This window comes from Tauraco erythrolophus, chromosome 6 (assembly GCF_009769465.1).
Source record: "Tauraco erythrolophus isolate bTauEry1 chromosome 6, bTauEry1.pri, whole genome shotgun sequence".
Lineage (NCBI taxonomy): Eukaryota > Metazoa > Chordata > Aves > Musophagiformes > Musophagidae > Tauraco > Tauraco erythrolophus.
In genome coordinates, this window is record NC_141470.1 from 62530427 (window position 1) to 62545027 (window position 14601).

Consider the following 14601-nt stretch of genomic DNA (forward strand, 5'->3'; position numbering starts at 1 on the left):
ATTTCTTAAAGTTTTTATTATTTTTCTGCAAATAAATAAGTAAATTTCACCATAGGACCTGGTGAAACCCATTTGAAATAGAAAGCATGTCCACTTTTGATTTCAGTATAGTGGGTTGTTTTAGCCGAATCGTTTAAATGTAACTTGCAAAATCATCACTTAACAAAGTCTTGTCCTGGTTTTCACCTTCTACACCTGCCTCCACACCTTTTTAGTTGTTTTTGATGTTCAAACTGACAGCAGGCTGCTGAGCAGAAATTCATGGTAGCACTGTAAGATTTTTGTCCTGTATTTCCCATTGCTAACACTGACTTAACTCCTGCCAAGAGACTGCAAAATGTAGTCTGATCGCATTGAAAGATCATCATGATGCTTAACCAGACTTGTTTTAAATCGTAGAGTCATAGAAGGGTTTGGGTTGGAAGGGACCTCAAAGATCATCTAGTTCCAAGCCCCCTGCCATGGGCAGGGACACCCTCCACTACACCAGGTTGCTCAAAGCCTCATCCAACTTGGCCTTGAACACTTCCAGGGATGGGGCATTCACAGCTTCTCTGGGCAACCTGTTCCAGTGCCTCACCACCCTCAGAGTGAAAAATTTCTTCCTTATATCTAATCTAAATCTGCCCTCTCTCAGTTAAAAGCTGTTGCCCCTTGTCTTATCACTATATACCCTTGTAAAAATGCCTCTCCAGCTTTCCTGTAGGCCCCCTTTAGGTACTGGAAGGCTGCTATAAGATCACCCCAGAGCCTTCTCTTCTCCTGGCTCAACAGCCCCAGTGGTAGAAATATAGTGGTCTTTTATACAAAGTGTGAGTTATTTTGTACTGTGAATCCAGTAGGCTCTAAGGGAAACAACACATAGGTACATGAATAAGGCATATTTTTTCAATATTGTCAAAAAAGATCTTGGGAACAGGAGTAGGTTTGACACTTGTAATGCAAACTGTGCAAAAATGCCATTTTTTGTAATTAAGAGAAAAACATACAGAATTACAGAATTGTGTACATCCTTGACACTGACAGTGACTTATAAGCAAAAGTAATTTCTTTCAGAGCTGCTGTCAGTAAAACAGCAGCTGCATAAGCAGATACTATCCCGTCAATCTATTAATATTAAAAACCATTAATTCTATTAATACTCCTAAGTACGTGATTCAAAATTGGTAGAAGTTAGGTTTCCAAATACTGTAATCATGTTCTCCTGCTGGTCTTTGCCTTTCTCTCCTGAATCAACTCACTCTTGGTTATTTTTATGCCTAGATACTTCATTGTCTCAGTGTGAATCAAGTGATTTGACTTCTGTACCAGCATCTAACTATAAATGTGTGGATATGCCTATAGCCAAACACAGGGAAGAGGTAATTTCATTGTACTTTCTCTCATTATGGAATAAATCTGAAAATCATGTTTTGTTTTCTTTTCTTTTTGTAGTGTGGGGGTTTTTTTGTTTGTTAGTTTTGGGTTTTTTTTGAAGGAAACTTCTGTTCCTGTTTTAAGCATTGTACAAAAATTTTTCATACAAAACCATTGTATGAAAATTCTTAGTGGGAGAAACGTTGCTGTTATACTCTCTGTTTATAGGTGTTTTTGTAAAATATGTGAGTGTGTGCCCATGTTCTTTTCTGTGATATTCTAATGCATTTTAGGAATCTAGTTATCTACAAGTGCCTAGGAGATGATAGAAAATATAGCACAATGATTTACAGAGCTTTGATATTAATATCTTGCAAGCCACATATTTCAAATCATTTTGAAATCTGTTTTGAGTTGTTTTGTAGACTTACAAGTTTTCTTGAAAAATTGTTTCAGATAGTGTCTCTGATAGAAAGCAGTTCAGTTGTGATTGTACAAGGAGCAACTGGCAGTGGTAAGAGTACGCAGATTCCACAATATATTTTGGATTATTGCACTGAGAAGTCGATCTACTGCAACATTGCTGTTACCCAGCCTCGGAAAATTTGTGCCAGCAGCATTGCCAGGTGGATTTGCAAGGAACGATCATGTACGCTAGGTCAACTTGTAGGATACCAGGTATAAGAACATTTCAAAACGTATTTAAAAATACACTAAAAAGTACTACATTCTCTTTCTCGATTACTTTTAAGTATTTCTAGCATACTGAACAAATGTTAGAGAATCTGCTTTTGAAGTGGAATTGCAGATTTTTAGCTGTCTTTTGTTAAACGTTCATAATTCAATTTTTAGGCTTTTAAGGTTGAACAACTATAAATGCTAGTGAGACTTCAACATAAATATTTAAATGTCTGTGTTCTGGTAATTGGAAACATCTATATTATTAATCATTGAAAATTGTTTGCAGGAGAACTATATTCTGTCACTTTTCCATTAAACTCCTTAATTAACATACTTGATATGTTTGACTTAACTACATTTACCTGTCAGCTATGTGAAAACTTTTGCACGTTTATGACCAGACTGTTTCATGAATGTCCAGTCACTTCTTAACACGTGAAGAACCGTTTTTTCCTCTTAAATCTACCTCCTCCCATCATTTTGTCAAACAGCCTCAAACTCAGTTCTATGCTCCATTTATAAACTTGATACCACTTTCTTCTTTTGGCAGAGATACTGGTGCTTTAATCAGCTCTTTGTCAGTAAACACAATAAACTGCTGTGATTGTTGTTTCACTGGTAGCATGACAATGGCTGTCTCTGGACTAGCTTCTCTGGAGTGGGAGGATGTTTACAGAGAGTTGTCTGCTTCTGGAATCCTTTGCTGAGAGGAATACATGCTGGTTTTGTCTTCCTCTTCCACTTAAGGTCATATATGTTTGCTAAAATGCATTTACATCTTTCTTTTTCTTCACTGGTCTGCAGCTCTGGGTTACATCTGAATGTACTACGTGTGGTGCCGTTTATGTATGTTAGACGCTTTCCCTTTGTTACCCATAAAAATAGTTTTGCCCAGTTCCAGGCCTGAGGAGTTTTGGTTTTAACAGACCATTAGAATTGTTTCTGGCATGGGGCCTACAGTGGCAAGCTTTCTCCTTCGTCTCTTATCCCGTGTCTGCTTTCTTCTGTTCCGCATCCTGTGTCTTTACTTCCCAAGGTCTCCACTACTGTACTAGGCCTGTATATCTCTGTGCTGCACTAAATTGATGTCACAGCTAAACCAAGTGAAGCACAGGTAGAGGCAGGTGAAGGAAGGTTCAGAGAGAGCAGGACGGACATGCCTTAGTCACGAGGGCAGGTATACTCGGCACAAAGCTTATGGCCTGCTACTGGTGTTAACAATACCATATTACAGGGTTACACAGGTACATCAGCTTCATTTTCACATCAAAAGGATCTTTATTGTCATCCCTACTGAATACTGCTTGTTCTTTGTCTAAGTGTCAAATCTTGGCAGCTTCTTGTTATATATGTACAGCAAATGCTGTAGTAGGAAAAATTACTTCTGCCTTTTTCTTTTTTTTTAACACTACTTTGAAGTTTAATTTTTCCACAGGTAGATTGGAAGATGAAGTAAAAATTTTCTTCACCTTCAGTCACTTACCAAAGAAGTTTCAGTTCTGAGAGGTGAACGTTCTAAATAACTATGTGGGAATTATGATCTGGCATTATCTCAAATCTTAACTAAGCCAATACTAATAACTTCCAGTTATTGCTTTGTAGAATTACTGGGGGTTATATATGTGGGTTTTTTCCCTGAGGTAGTTTCTAAACAAAGCGTTTGATATGACTCGATACCTTGAATTAAATAATCATAAAATGGCAAAATTCATTCATTAGGGTAGTGAGTCTTAAAGATGTTAAACGGTGGCGCGCTTCCAAACTGTCTTCAGGACAGTGGATGTGGATGTGCCATGTTTGTTTTACAAGTACTTGTGTGAACTGAGCAGAAATGGAAGTAGAACAACAGTTGAGTGTAGGCCTGTCTGCTTTAGGCTGTTTTAAAAGCAGAAAGTGACAAGATGGTCATGACTCTGCCAACCTGCCTGGGTAGGCAGCAGCTGAGATAGCTAAAGTCGCAGAAGTATTTTAGAAATCATAATTCTATTGTTTAACATAGGGTTGTAGAACTTTCCTCTCAAGAATAAGTTGCCTGGTCTTACTGATATCTTATACCTCTTTACTTTTCTCCTGTCCAGTAAGCAAATTATATTTTGACAAAATCTTTTTCTTTCTTAGTGGAAAGATCCATGTGTGTACCTTTGAAAACCTTTGAAGAATTCTTCTCAGGCTATAGCCCCCAGGAAGAAATTTTGATCCTTTATAAAATAAACTTATGGGTTTTTTAGTTTATCTCAAAGAAAATTTTTGCTTCCTGAATTAACTGATTCTGAGCTTTAAAAACGCATTTGTACAGAGACTTTTACAATTTTGAATTAATAATTCTCATGGGTTTACACTGTATTTCATTTTAGAGTTCTTTCAGATACATAATTCTTGTAAATACGTTAACTGTGTGTTCACATCTATATTTTTCTCATTGTGTTAGGTAAGTTTAGAGAACATTTCCTCAAAGGAGACAAGATTGCTGTACATGACAACTGGAGTTCTTCTTCAGAAAGCAGTTTGTGCCAAAAGTCTAGATGAATTCACACACATTTTCATTGATGAAGTAAGTTGATGGAAATAAATTTGAATTTCGTATTAAGAAAACCTTCTTCTTTGTCTCTCTTACCATGCTAGAGAGAGAAAAATGCAGACATTTGCTTGTGGAGGTGCTTCATATAAGTTGTCCGAGCTAACCCTTCTTCAAATAGACTTGTCTCGATGTTCCTTTGAGCAATGAAGTTTAGAACTGAGGGTGTGAGAGGGATGTTTGAGAGTGCTTAGCTTTTGATATGAACACCTTGAGATGTTTTCTGAAATCCACTGCCTGGATACCAAGAAGGTTTCTGACTAGGCCTATGAGAAGGAGGCAGCTAGTTTTTACTCTCTTGGCTGTGACTGCCCTTAAAAAGAGTCTTTACCCTTCACAGATGTCCTGAAAAATAAAATAGCCGTCTGAATATTCTCTGTCCTCTGGGTGGATTTACAGTCCACTTGTGTGGATTCATAATTATTGCTGTCACTTCACTAAAAAGCTAAAGAAAATATACCTGTGGGATTTTTTGTAATTTATATATTTTTATGTGGTTTTCTGCTTATTTTCTGAGGTAAATGGTATTTGACTGTTAAATATAGTCAGATGTGAAATTGTGCTTTCACAAACCATGAATATAAATCACATGTAAGGTGTAGGACTAAATCTTGGGAGGTGGTGGCACAGAAGAAGACTTTTTTATGTTGGTTTTAATTTTTATTTCTTTATGGTATTGTATCCAGATATAGGTATTTGGGGAGCAGGGAGGCAGTACTTGGTACACCATTAGACCATTACAGTAATGATAAAAGCTGTTGTGGCTGTGCATGAGATGGCACATTGAAAAACTGGGAAAGATTAAGCAAATAGTTAGGCTTTTGTATGAAGAAACTTTAGGACTTCATTCAAACAGAAAAAAATAACCAAAAAACCTAAATCCTAAAGAATTGTACCAGTTGTCTTTGTGGGAAAGAATCTAATGCATCAGCAGGCTCTTGCAAATCTTAACGTTTTTAAGCCTAAAATAAGGAAATGCAGATTACGTGTAAGATGCAAAAGTTTAATAGCAGCTGCTTACACAGAGAAATATTAGATTGTTCCTTTTTGAAGTACGAAAATGAACGAGTAGAGTTTTGTGACCCCTTATGCAGAACAGATTTATTCAGAGGTTTTAAAAACCTTGTTTGCTTGGGTGCTGTAATTTGAACTAATGATTTCAGCTTGTACCGCTTCTTTCAGCAGCTCTTAGCTTTCAAGACTGTATGTGGGTTTTTTGCTTCTTCCTCAGCCAAAATTCCCATTCCTGCTGTTCCAAATATGTCACTTTTTCCCCCATATGCTGTGATCTTGACCCAATAGTAACCATTTTTTGAAGGTGTCCCTGCTCATTGCAGGGGTATTGGACTAGATGACCTTTAATGGTCCCTTCCAACCCGAACCATTCTATGATTTTAGCAACCACGTGCTCTCCACTTCATTCTTAATTGCAGATCTCGGCCCTGTCAGAATACTGCAGGCATTTAGGAACGTAGCTGAGCAAAGCTGTCTGAAAACCATGACTTCTTACAGCAAGATCTTGCTGTCAGCCTGAAAACTGCTGTAGCCAGATCTTTTTTGTAAGGGGGCAATATTGAATATATCTTTATGTTATGTTAGAATATGCTGATTACCTTACAGGGGGTGAATGTTGACCTTTGAAGGTTAAGCTCTGGAAAAAGCTGCTGCACTTAATATGTTTAAACTGCAATAGTTCTAGAAAGTGATAACTATCATCGTCAGTAATGTTGAGAAGTATTTATTGAACTACAAGGAGCAACCAGAAAAGTCAGGTGCTAGGATATATAAAGAATCAGGTAGAAAAGAATGTTTTAGAACACAGTTGTGTGTTTTGATCATAGCTAGAAGCCATTGGGAATATGGGGAATCTATTCAATTTGCTTAGCTTTTAGACAAGCTGACTTAGTCCTTGCCTGGATCGTTTGTGAATTTACTAGTACAATTACCTTATCCATCTTCAGTATCACTTCAGCTGCTATTGTCAGCTCCAGTAGAACTACTGGCTAGAGCTCACAATTGGTTTTCTAGTCATTCTACAATTTTCATGACTTAGTAGTGGCGTATGGTTTTCCCAAAGGCTGCTGTAGTCATTTGAAAAGCTGTGTTGGGATTTTAAAACATGATTAACATGCATAGTGTTAAAAGATGTGTTTTCTTCTATGAAAATGTATTGTTGTTCCGAGTTACGAAAATAAAGCATGAAAGTGAGTAGTAAAGGAAGAGATTGTCAAAAGAAGAGCATGAATTAATGAAAATTAAATTGTGGATAATGTCTTCCAGGTGCATGAACGTACAGAAGAAATGGATTTCTTGCTCTTGGTGATCCGTAAACTGTTGCGTTCAAATTCGCAATCTGTAAAGGTAGGTTCAAAGTATATTTTACTACTTTTTCTTGCAATAATAAATTTTTACATGTTTCTGATCTACAAAGAACGTATTTTTAAAAACTTACTTTAAAATACATTGTTATGTTTTTATTAAAATATTATACAGTTTGCAGCTCTTCATAAATAAGCAAGCTAAAAGGCATTCTTTTCCTGGCTGCTAGAGTGTGTTGTGAGAGACTTTTTCTTTCCTCATGTTAGAATGCATTAGTTACTAAAGTCTGCTTAAGGCTAAAAAATGCAAGATGCATATTTGACTAGAATTACGTATTGGGTATTGAGGGCAGTGCTTATCCTTGGTTAAATACGGTAGCATTAACTCTTGGAAATACTGAGCTGCTTTTCAAATGGGACATCATTTTTAGAAAAGCAGCAAAAGCCAGAAATGCTGTATTGTAATTTCTAGGCAGAACTGCTAGCAAAAGACCACTGAGATTTTTCTCTGCCTGTTAGGTAACTGTGCTTTGTACTAAAGCAGAGTTTGCAGAGATTTAGCATGACCTATTTAGTCTTTGTGGTCTCAAAGTAATGGACTCTTGTATTGCAAGAAATGACATTCAGGTGATGGAGTTAGGCTAACTAGGTATAATTCTGTGAAACTATTTGGGGCTGCAGAAATTTTGTGAGACTGTACATCTCTTAAGTGCTTCAGTTAGTTGTTCAGTTAAGGCAAACTATTCTGTTCAAAACAGATGTAACTTGAATCTACACTGGCTGTTTTTGTTGCTGTGGGAAGGGAATCAGTTTTCTTCTGTACAATCCACTGCATTGATTCAAACTCAGATAACTTGGTCTTTAGGTGCTCTAAGCATACTCTCACTCACTGAAAGTGCCCTTCCAGTGTCATAGAGCGTGCTTGTCTGTGCACTTCACATCTTTTACTTTTTATCCCTTTTCTTCCCAATAAGAAAACTAAATTTAAATTCAGACACAGTACCGTGGAGCTATTCAACCTTTCTTAGCACTTGGCTCTGCTTACCAAGAATACCAAGTAATTTGGTCATACTCAATTTGTGAAAAACTTGCCCTTGATGCTGATTGTCTGGTTGTTGTCCATGGCAGGAATCCCTACAGGTCCTGTCATCTTTTGTGAAACATTTTTCTTTTATCGGTTCATGAAAGATTTATTTTTTTTTTTTTTTTACTTCTGTAATTCTGATTAAATCTCTGAAAGTTGTCACGGGAAAACTTTGTCTGGTTTATATCCTTCTCTGCAGTTGTTTCTTCAGATGACGGTTTCGTATTGCATAAATCTGTGACCATCTTACATTTTATGGAGGGATGTGTGTGTCCCTTTGAATTTTCTGTGATGGAGAGGGGGGAACTCTTGATCGCAGTTGCTGGGTTTTAGCAGAGTGGAACTGTTAATTCAGTTTGAATCTATACACTGAGTCGAATGTCTCCTACTTCATCCCTTTTTAGCCCTTTTTGAAACACTCGAAAGGGAGCATTGATCATATGGCAAATTCATTCAGAAAATGCAAGATTCTCCTCCCAGCCCTCTTGGATTCATGAAACAAAAGGGTGCAAGGAGGGCCTGTTTAAGGGGGAAAAAAATGTATTTATAGTTCAGAGTGATAGAAGTATGCGAGGTGTTTGTCTCCTATCCTGGACATTGCTGGCCGCAGAAGTAGCAGGTAATTCAACGTTGCATCAACTAACAGGATGGCAGGAGTGATTCCAACATATGGAGGACAAGATGTACCTGTTGTGGTTCACCTACCAGCTATGCTGAGTTTCCTGACAGATGGCTGGTGCAGATTATTGCTTTAGATCACAGAGCAGACATTTGATTGACTGTTCTAAGGCTGGTCTTGCTGGGGTGGAGTTGTTGACTATAAGAATGGCTCTATTGGGTCAAACCAAACAGCGCAATTCCCAGTAGTGACTAGCAACAGCTGCTTAGGTAGGAAAATAAGAACAGGATATAGTCGTACTTCCAGGTTCTAGCCAATTGCCATTCAGGGACAACTGAAGTGAGAAGTTGTTCTCAATGTGCATATTTTCGGTATCATATGGTGGGGCTTTAGACATATCCACACCACACAAGTGTTGTTAGAGTGCTTGATCTTGACTTGAAGAACTCTCTTCTTTGATTACCCTCTTTTCCAATGTGTTCCTCTGCCCTGCTGGTGATACATGCTTGTTGAGTTTCTGCTTTGGGAGTAGATCTTACTAAACTCTTGTTTTAGTAATGTGATCCTTCGGGCACTCTGTTAGGAACCTATGGTTTTCCTTCTAGTTTGGAAGGACTTCTTATGGATTACAGAGTGCAAGTTACAAAGGTTGTCTAGAAGAAGAGGTAACTTAATATTCCTTGCCTGTAACTGCAGTTAGGATAATTTATATTGGGTTTTGTTTCAATAGCCTTCAGGCAAGGTTACATTTAGCCTATTTTCTTAGCATAGGTGAGCCACTATCTATTGAGCCATGAGGCAGTTCATGCTGTAGTGGGACAGGTTTCATATATTTGCAGAATTCTCCTTTCAGGATCATGGTAAATGAGTTCATGATTTAGTTGGCCTTCTGCACATACTCCACGTGCCTTCACATATGCTTTGGAGCTGAGCACAGTGGTACAATGCCCACTGCGTTATCTTGCCTGCCTGTCGCTTCAGAAGGAGAATGCTCATGTATTTCATTCTTTTTGGTGTTGATGCCTTTCATTTCATTCGTTTTTGAATTCATGCAAGGTGTCGGGAAAGCAAAAGAGGACTGACTGTGTCCCATTTTACAAATATTGCTTAGAGTGGCTCGGGAGACCTGAAGATAAAGAAGCTGTACGGTACACAGTTGATTATAACTCCTTCATCCTTTTTCAAGTTGAAGCTGGTTTATTCCAGCTGGCTGTGGTGAGCAGTGGGAACACATTCCAAATAGAGAGGTTAGAGTGTAAATAGCCATAGCCACTAATTTATTTCATTCTTCTTCACTTCTGCACATATCATGCTGTCTGTCTGAGGAGAAAACAACACAGCTTCATAATAATTGGAAGAAAAGGTTTCACCTGGTAGCAAATGTGATTTCTGCTCTTCTATTTAGGTGAACACAGATGAAGAATCTTGGCAGAGTCCGCAAAGAGAGCGAGGAGTTTAGTGTGATTCTTGAGAGTTTTGAGTTGCATAAATTATTTGAAACTGAGATAAAACTTATTTGACATATTTCAAAATCATTATAATAATGTTTTTAAGGCTGGATTATAATTAGTTACTGCAAGTATACTTTTTTCTTTTTTGGACTATGTGGAGATCATAAGCTTAAGGAGGAGTATTATATGTTTTTAGGTTGAACTTTTACCACAGGAAAAAGTTTTTTACATTGCCTGCCCTAGGCATCTGGCCTGATCTGTTCTCTGACAGGTGCTTACCCTTCTCCACATGATACCTAGGGAATCTTAAGTGTTTAGCTTTGATTATCTTAAATGTGCCTAGGATACATGCCTGTAGTAACCAAAATTAGACCATTTTAGTGTAAAGAATAGGTGGTGATTCCAGTGTAGCATGGCATTTTGTGTTAACATTATTGGTTTTCTGTGCAATTTTTTTTTAACAGGTAATATTGATGTCTGCTTCCATCAACTGTAAAGAATTTGCTGATTATTTTGCACTTCCAGATTGTAATGGTCTGAATCCAACCTGTATACTTAAGGTGGAAGGCAAACCTTATGCAATCAAAGAATATTATCTTGATGATTTGAAGCACATTGTTCATTTCAAGGTATTGTAAATATAACTTTATTTCTTTAGACACAGTAAGAAAGAAATTGTAATAGTCAATTGAAAGCTGTGTAATAAAATTAAAAATAACCAATTTTACATTACAAATTTAGATAAGAATTAATAGGAGTCTCCTTACCAGCAGCCTCATTTTTCTTACATGTAACAGAAACGGAATGAAAGCACTGGGAATTTTAAGTAGTGTGTGGCATTTTGTTTGGTAGTTTGCATCCAAGATGACCAATGTCAAAGTCTGTGCAGAAAGGAACATATGAGGGCTTACAGATCTCTTTGAATACAGCTGACAAACTCGGGGAATATTTCCTTGATTGGTTCATGTTGCTGTTATATATCAAAGGCAAAAAGAGCTAGGAAATCAAGAGAGTCATTAGAAAAGAAGCATTTGTGATTAGAAGTTTGATGTTATCAAGATGACTTCTCTGTTAGCTGAGGCTTTTTTCCTTCCTTTTCTTTTGTTCTTTTTTCTTTTTTTTTTTGGTCCCAGAGCTGTTCTGCATTAGTTTTTGAACATATTTCTCTTGTAGCCACATAGGCCACTGTGGCAAATACATACTTCTGAGTAGGAAGAATGTGTTAGTATAACAGATACTCACCAAATCTCTGGTGGCCGTGTAACAGCCTGTGTGGTTGCACTGGAGAGTTGCTGCTCTAATACCTGAGGAGGGTAGTAATGGCTGAAAATTAATTTGCTGTGCCAATCTTTAGCTTATAAACCGCACAGTGTATTTGTTTGTAGAGCTCCTGACATGCTGTTGTATAGCATGTGTCTGCATAGACAACAGATGATGAAGGAATAAATTTAATTCTGAATTAATCTGGTATCTCTGATTTTAGAATAGGTGTTTGGTTTACAGTTGAAAAACAGCTGTGTAGGAATTTACTTGAGTGTCTGAACTCTTTCAGTGTTGTGGTCTGAGGCAAATTAACAGGTTAAAGCAAAGTAGAACAAATGCACTCAGGCTTTAATAGTGACAACCACTCTAAAAATAACTGGGGTGTGGGAATAGTGATGGGTCAATTTTGATAATTCAGAACACTGTTACAATGTTAATACAATGAAGAAAACAGGGGATGCACTTAAAAAGTAGCAGTACGTGAACATGCTATTATTCTTTAGATTTCATCCCTCAATTCTGCAGAAACTAAATTAAAGAAATAAAACACGTGTAGTTTCTAGGAAGCCCAGAAGAAAATAATTGCTTATGCTGTACACAGCACAGGTATTGGTTATGCTTGAACACAGGCAAGCTAAAATAAAAGGCTGTCAGCTGTTGAAGTTTTAATGCAGTCAAAAAAATAAACTAAATGCATGTAGCAGTTGGCCCATCAGTTTTTATGCATCAGTATGACAGCTCAGATAGATAATACGGAGGGGATTATGTAATATATGATTTTTGTAAAAGATTTTTGATGATAGACGACAACAAAAAGATAACCAAGAAATTCAGTAAGAAGTCTACTTCAGTCAAGCTGCATTTGTCATAGCTGCACTTGGAGCTGAATGTCAGCTGCCACACCTTTCACCTCAAAGATCACGAACAAAAGGAACTGCTTTCAGTACTTAAGCCTTTTTATATTTTTTATTTTCTCTGTGTATATAAGCATTTAGCTTTGATTTTTTTTGAAGTTTTCATCTGTTTCTTTATGTTGTATTGTCCTAGCCATAGCCATTCTGTTGTTTAGAAGAAGAGTATAATTGTCCAGGAAGTTATTTGTACCTTAGGGCAAAAATAGAAGCACATAAGTGCTCTTGATTTTTTTTTTTTTTTCAATGTATTAAAAAAGAAGAAATTGAATTAGAAAGCACTGATGTTTGGTCTTACATTTTGTTTCTTACACTGCAATGTGTGGAGATTTTCTCTGAATAGTAGTTTTATTTCAAAAATTACTTAAAAATATAGAAGGTCTAAGAAGATTTATGTAACATCCTAATAAAAATGAAAGCAGGGTGGGAGCGTTAAGGCAGTTAATGCGTTAACACTGCCATATGGAAGCAGGGGCACATCTTTCATCATGCTAAAATCAAAATCAGTTAGATAGCTGCCTGAGGTACAAGCTTAAGGCTTTAGTTCTTAATATTTTGGGTTTTGCCTGTAAAATTCACATAAAAGAATACAGAATTTAAAAGAATAAAGTCTTTGCTTTTTACATAAACAGAATTTTTCCCAGTTGCCTTTTGATTTTAAAATTAGAAACTGTAAAATCAGATTACATAAATCCTAACTTATTCCTTAAAGCATCTTGATTGGAATCAGTTTAGTCCTTTGTAACTGTCTTGTTTGCTGTGAAGTATGAATCTTTGTCCCGTCTCAAAAAATCTTATAATAATTGAATATTACTCTATAAATGTATAATTCTTTTATGAATTCTGCAGAGTTCTTGGCTGGAATATGTTACTCATTTCTGTAGGTGATAATATTTTAAAACTATGCTTGAAAACATGAGCAGTTCTGACCTGGTTAATTTGGGAATCCACTGATACCAATTGTGATTCGGAAGATAAATAGAAATGCAAGTCATTATTCTTGTCTTCTGTATACCTGTTTGCAGTAAACAGCTGGATCAGAGATAAAGCTTTCCACTTTAATTGCTTCATTTGTAGGCAAGAATAAAAATAAGAGGTAAGGAAGGGAGAAACACCAGATATTGTCCCTTCCAATCCCCAGCATTCTGTGATTCTGTGATATTGGGCTGTTTATAGGTGCTACTGTTTAATTTTTGAGTATAGGTTTAGAGAAAGTAGTTTCTTTTTCTTTTGACATAATAACAATGTAAGCACATCGTTCTGGATATTTAACAGGATCATTAGTTAATACTGTGAGATTTAAAAAAAGTAAGCAACTAGAGGGTCTAGATGTTAGTCTTTGGCAGTAGATCTGTGAAATTCCGTGTCTTTGCTTCTTACCTAAGGCAAAAAAAGAGAGTCCTGGTTTTGACTTGCAAATGTAAAAATTCCTTCATATCCCTAGAACTGAATTCAGAGTCCAGATGAAAGGTAGTGAACTGCTGTCAGAAGCTATTGTGATTATGTAGTATGATTTCAGTCAGCTCTGACTGGGCTTTTGGACTTGCTGTTTGTCACATCGTTACCTTTTATTAGGAGTGATGTGGCAGCCTTGTCCTGTTAAAGAACACTAAAGGTACAATTGGTAGCAAAATTGAAAAGACAAATTTGACAGTTACTTAAGAAGAGATAATCTAAAACTGAAAATCTTACGTTCATGTGGCCCGGAAAAGAAATTCCTTAGCTTATCACTTATATTGGGGAAAAAAAGTACTACGTACCAAAACTACTGGAACGTTGTCTGTGATTTCTCATGGACTAATCAAGCTTCATTGGAAAAGCGGTACTATAGTTCATGTAAAATGCAGTTAAAAGGCTCTGGGATTGACAGAATCATACACCTGAAAATTATCCCTGGCTGGTTGATTCAAGGAGGTCAGAGAAGTGAAAAGAGTATCGTCAGGTTCTTACAGATGGCTTTTTTTGATCCTCCCATCAATCTTCTACCAGAACAAAGTAGGATAACTTTCTCAGGGTTTTCAGAAAGGAATCTTTATGCAGGCACGAAGGTGACCTAGGGTTGACATGATGTGGTGTTACAAGTTAGATGTTCCAGTAAAGGGTCGGAAAGCCAAGGACCGAGGTTGCAGTAGCAGAAAATGGTCTAAATCACTGTTGCCAAATTAATGTTAGCAGTGGAGCTTTTGCGATTTTTGTGATCACGAGTTGCTTCAGAAAGGGAAACTGGTAGAAAAATAACTAACTTCATTTTGATAGTTAGTTCAGGTAGTTCAGTTTTCTGTGGTTTTAGCTCTCTGAAACATCCCTACCAGGTCACATGAGTACAGTTTCAGGGAAAGGATT

General features: G+C 36.9%; 1 protein-coding gene across 1 annotated transcript in view; it reads left to right on the forward strand.

Annotated features, from left to right (window-relative positions):
- Positions 1 to 14601, forward strand: part of TDRD9 (tudor domain containing 9) — an 83313-nt gene that overhangs the window by 21464 nt on the left and 47248 nt on the right. The window contains exons 3-7 of the mRNA XM_086613633.1: positions 1264 to 1361; positions 1813 to 2034; positions 4466 to 4588; positions 6893 to 6973; positions 10549 to 10713. Of these exons, the coding sequence (XP_086469759.1) occupies positions 1264 to 1361; positions 1813 to 2034; positions 4466 to 4588; positions 6893 to 6973; positions 10549 to 10713 (689 nt within the window). The remainder of the gene's footprint in view (positions 1 to 1263; positions 1362 to 1812; positions 2035 to 4465; positions 4589 to 6892; positions 6974 to 10548; positions 10714 to 14601) is intronic.